Below are 5732 nucleotides of genomic sequence, written 5' to 3' on the forward strand. Positions count from 1 at the left end.
GATTTCTTCCAGGTGTACTGTGTATCTAATCCGTTCGCTAGAACTCAAGAAAAAAGGAGTTTACGATGGAAAGCAATACTGCGTTGAATTATTCGCTATTAAGGAACAACACAGGGGAAATACATACAGGTATATATGATAATGTAACCAAAGTAATGAATAATTATAATAACAGTTAGTCAAAATGGAAAGAATAGCATTTAAAAAAACAACATGTTTAAACTCTTAAGAAAAAAATAATTCAGATTTCTACTCAACAAAATAAAAGCAAATATTAGAGACACATACGTATTGAGCCTCTGAAAAGACGATAATTAGCTCATTTTTATAGCGGATCCCGTTATTAAAAAAACCCATTCTACTTGTTTACAAATACTTACATCATAATAGTCGAAATTTCAGAATATATAAATTTGAATCAATCTCTCTAATCTTTTTCAAAGTTCATGTGAGAAGTTCAGCTCATTGAATATTTATGTTCGTCTATTTAACAATATTCAAAACAATGTCAAACCAATATTAATTCATTTCGTTGTATTGATTTTACTGTACATGCAAGGATTTTCTTTTGAATTTAAGAAACAAATTCATCTGATAAACTTCTTCAAGAAAACTTGCAGGAAATCCGCTTAGCATGTTGGCTTAGGATGGACAGTCACTTTATTCCGCTAGTATATATATATATCAGTCGTTTTACTCAGAAAAGTATTCAAGGAAGTCTCTTGTGCATGTTTTTGCGAATGTCTTAATCGTGGCGTTGACTTCGGAATCAAAGATAAAATAAGCAAGTCCAGTTGCGGAACACACACACACACGCACACACGCACACACACACACACACACACGCACACACGCACGCACAGACATACACACATATTGTTCTTATTTCTTAGTGTAAACGTGTTCTTATGTTGTTAATATTTGAACGATGCATTGTATGCTGGTATTAGATTCAGACTATAAGTACTTTTCGTTAAAAGACGCTAAAATTACGGTAAATATTGAAAACATTTTGAATAATAACGGACGATTAACGTTTGTCGTTCTTTAAGAGTGCTTAGCACTTAAAGCAAGTCATTTTTCTCTTTTTTCTATCAGAAACCCTTCTTTAGCCAATTGCGATATAAGATGGCATATTTAAAATTACAGTATTCACATTTGCTCTGGTCTTTTACAGATTTCGAGAACGCTGCAGAGACGTTAAAATGGGGATTTTGGCTGAAGACCGTCTTAACTCCAATAATAGTGTTTGCAGGAATCATCGGCAACATCCTTTCTTTTGTCGTCATGAAATCAAAAGCCTTGCGTCATAAATCTTACTCGCAGTATCTGTGTGCCCTTGCCGTCTTTGATACTCTAACGCTGATTATCCGACAAATACGATCCATTGATGAATACTTCCAACAGAACTCCTCTTCAGGAGTAATATTTCACAATTTCGACGATATCGGCTGCAAGATATTCAATTTTGCGGAACACATTTGTTATCTTATGTCATCATGGCTTATAGTTTTAATGGCTTTGGAAAGACTCATTGCGGTCTGTATGCCATTCAAAAAGTTCCTAATAAGGCGAAGATCAGGGGCAACACTGGCTATTATCGTGTTGTTTGTTTCCATGAGTCTTAGTCAGGCATTTCGCCTCGTTATGGTTGAACAGCTTGAGTCCAGAAACTGTGGAGCAAGTGACAGTTTCATCGAGCTGTACTCCAATCTACACATTTACTTCTACCACATGACTCTTACGTTTATTCTACCGGTGACATTCGTTCTGGTTTGTAACGGACTCGTTCTCTACCAAATATTCAAAATACGACACGAAATCAACTCGCGGCACCACCGTGCCATGCGGAAAACACACCGAACAACATCTATGCTTCTGACAGTTTCGTTTACTTACCTCGGGACCTTGTTACCGCTACTGACATTGTCGTTGACTCTTGACATGATTGTGAAAGCGAGGGGGCCGGACGCATATCCATTTTATGTTGCGCTGTCACCATACCTTGACATTGCTATTGTGGTGTCCCTTATTAACTACGCTGCAAATTTCTTAATTTACATTTTGTCAGGAAAGAACTTCAGGTATGAGCTTAAAAAATGCTTCTGCAGACAAAGAACTTCTATGCGAAGCGTAACAGTTAGAAACAGCAAGGAAACAAAGGAAGAAATTATTCGTCTGTGAAAAGAGTCGACATTTGTGGTAGTAACATGTATACAGTTTACCTTAAAACAAGTGCAATTAAACGAAATTGGTACCAAATATAGCTTTTACCAATTATATTTGTTGAACGTGCTTAATACTTTGTTAACTGAACTGCGTCGTTTAAAAGTGGTATTGGTCTGTACATATGTGATTGTTACAGTAATGGTTTTCAATAGAAAGTGTAGAAATCGTCAACAAATCGCCTAAACATCAAGATTGAATTATTAAAAATAAATTAAAAACCTATAAAGACTTCACCGTGCGCGTTTTATGTGTGTACTCTGATGGTGTCGTCAAATACAGTATTACATTCACTGTTGTGGCAGGTGTAACTTCTTGGGCTCAGAAAACATGTCTGAATGGTATACTTGTGCTTTTATACTATAGCATAATCTTTGTTTGATGATGTTATAAATGTAAATAAATAGTTCTTTTAGTTAGCTTGTGTTAAATTGTTGCTGCAATTTTGCAAGTAGCAGGAGTAGCCACAGACTGACATATCCTCCAACGAAGGAAGTACAGTATATCATTCCCATTTTGACAAGGGATATGAATATAACACTGCAAGGGTTGTCAAGCCTTTTGGATTCCAAGGTTTTAATTTTAATATCATTCAATTCAACATTCATTTTCATCTATTAGATTTAATAAGTGAACTGCACTTTCGGTGATGTTGTGCGTACAAAAATTAAATAAACTCTATGAAAATGAACAACAGAAAACAAAACATAATTTATATCGCAGCCAAAACTTTGGATCCTGTGTACTGCACTGTTTCTGGTTATATTACATATGTACATGATGTTTAAAGTTAATACTTCAAAAAGGAATTAAAATAAGTATTTGTATTCCATACAATAATAAGTACAAAAATTTACAAACAAATTTCGTTGCCGAGGTCATATTGTATCTTAAGTTTGAATTCAATACCTCAGAGGTTTTTGGAGTTATGTTCAGGACAAGACAAAAACGCTTTGGACGGACGCGAGCACACACACGCACTCACGCATACACACATTAACACACACAGAGACAAAAACTCGCCTACAATTTCTATTTTCATTCGTCTTTAAACCGGATAATGTTCTATATTTAGTATTAAAACGTAATGTTACAAATCAAACTTCTCAATTCGGACCAAGTTCTTCAGGAGAAATTATTCAGAAGCATAATATACACCCTAAGGTTGAACGGCAATTTCTATAAATTTAAAACTGTTCGTTAGCAGTTATAATACACTGATTATTGGTATATAAAACGATTTCAGCTAATTTAATATCTTACACTTGTTACTTGGAGGTATGCATTTGTTTTTATTCTGTGTGGTTAAGCGATAAACATAAATTCCAAAAAGAAATAGTATATTCTCTCTATTGGCAAAACACACGCAAATGTTGATAATGTTTTAACCATACTTACGTCACTCTAATACTTAAAAAATCATTTGTTTATTAATCGATACAGTTATAAGTATACATTCGTATTAATAACATAATTATGCTAGTCGTACACGCCATAACTTTGAACAGGTTTATTTCTTGAACACATTGTTTAGGAATTTCGAATGACAAAATCTAATCAGCAAGATAACACTTCACATATAATTAATTTGACATGGCCTAATGGACAGATGAATAGCACAGATAAATTGAATAATATTCGTTTTAAACTGATGCGAACAGTGGGTCTAGGGCACCCCGGAAGTATAATTAATTAAAAGCTTGAGTGTCGTTGCTGCAATTAACGAACATAAAAAACAAATTATGGAATGCACTTGGGATTATATAGCGCAATTGAAACAATTTTAATGTTTGTTTTTTTTTCAAATCAATTACAAAATCAGTTTTGCAAAGATGAATTTGTAGTTATTGCTGGGTTACACGCGTATTGGCTTGCAGTAGAATGTCTCTGGAGATACAATGATATGTTACCGAAATACATTAAAAGAACAGGGACAAATGTTATTATGAGCCTGTTTTGAGGCACAAGAGTCAATGCCTAACACACGCTACACGAGGGAACAAACAATATCACATAACGATACACGTGTTTTGTTGGCTACATTATGTTTAGGCGTTACTTCATTATCAGTAAGCATTCAAAAGTAACATTTTTTTATATTTACAGCGCATCATATTAAAACTACTCCGACTATCTGACTTTCTTTGACAGAATGACGGACATTGCTGATCGAGAATACGCATTGCTAACAGATAATTCGAAGGCCGAAACCCGACCAGCCAGATGTCGCTAAACACAGTATCAAGTAAATATGATCGTATGGAGCAGAAAGCGGATAGTGCTCTTACACCTCGCGTGCAGATTCAACACCATTGAATACTAAGGAAGTTTTAATTGATTCAATAAAGCCAAAGAAGATCTGCATTTGATTACCCCGGGAGTGATAAATGATTGTGAGGAGAATAATTCCGTCATTTGTAATTGGGCTAAAAAATAATTGAACCGATCTTATTTGTTAATCCTGTAATCAATTAAGAAATCATGTTTTCTAGGAAGCAGAATAATGCAGTTACTATTAAAAATATTAGTTACTGATAACAATATGGTAACCGTGTATTGAAAAGCAAAAAGCGCAAACATTTTAAATGATTAGTTAATGCTAAAAGATTTTCTGTGATTTACTATGATCTCATAAGGTATAAATACCGTAGTTTTTATGCTCATTTTTTTCAAATAAAACTCGGAAGCCTTCATAAGACATTTATTCTTCCTTTTTGCAATATTAAAACAATATTTTTGATTGTGGTAAATATTATTTGGGAGTAAGAGTGCATCTTTAAGAGTAATGGTTTGCACATGTTTATGTTAAGATCTTATTATCGTGTTCAACTTTAATAAAAAACGATAATCTAAGCATTCTGCAATGAAGCATTTTCTTTTTCATTTTCTATCAACACCCACGCCTTCTTAATCACATCTTACTCTAAATTAATTTACGGTCTCATAAAATAACACTCCATTTATATGCCATCCCATTTTTACAATAACGCGAAATTAAAAAAAAAATATGTTTACTTTTATATGTTAACTTTCTAATACAGTTTCTTGGAACGGTAATTAGCGAGGCGTTGATCAATTAAAAGGGGACAATTAAAATGTTTCTAAGATGTAAAGCATGGCTTTAATTTTCTAAAAAAAAGTTCTTAAAATGTGTTTTATTTGTTTTTACTTTGCGCCATATACGATTGTTTGTAATTCAAACTTAATTATCAGCCACAAAATCTAACTGATTTTTCACCTTTATCATTTAGGAATTGATAAGGTGACAAACCGTGATATTTAAAGTGTAATCATTTGAAATAATTTGAATATTACCTTAAAACTGCGCTATACTTTTTCTGTAAACTTTAGCAATGTCAATTAAAACTAAATCGATAATAATATTTTTAGAGATTATGTCTTAAATGTATTAAGGAGGTTTTTGCTTCCACATTAATTCAGAACAAATAACATAAGGTAACATGCAAACTCATTGATATTCCCGCGACGATAAATATTAGGCATCT

General features: G+C 33.4%; 1 protein-coding gene across 1 annotated transcript; it reads left to right on the forward strand.

Annotated features, from left to right (window-relative positions):
• The first annotated feature begins 1128 nt into the window (after window positions 1-1128).
• On the forward strand, window positions 1129-2184 carry LOC128215200 (cysteinyl leukotriene receptor 2-like). Its single transcript, XM_052921908.1, has one exon. The coding sequence runs from the start codon at window positions 1129-1131 to the stop codon at window positions 2182-2184; it is 1056 nt and encodes a 351-aa protein (XP_052777868.1).
• Window positions 2185-5732: the final 3548 nt, after the last annotated feature.

Source organism: Mya arenaria, chromosome 13, assembly GCF_026914265.1.
Source record: "Mya arenaria isolate MELC-2E11 chromosome 13, ASM2691426v1".
In the NCBI taxonomy this organism is placed as follows: domain Eukaryota; kingdom Metazoa; phylum Mollusca; class Bivalvia; order Myida; family Myidae; genus Mya; species Mya arenaria.

Bases quoted from the DNA above. Each gene is read 5' to 3' on its own strand.
- LOC128215200 (XM_052921908.1), top strand. From the start codon at position 1,129: ATGGCATATTTAAAATTACAGTATTCACATTTGCTCTGGTCTTTTACA.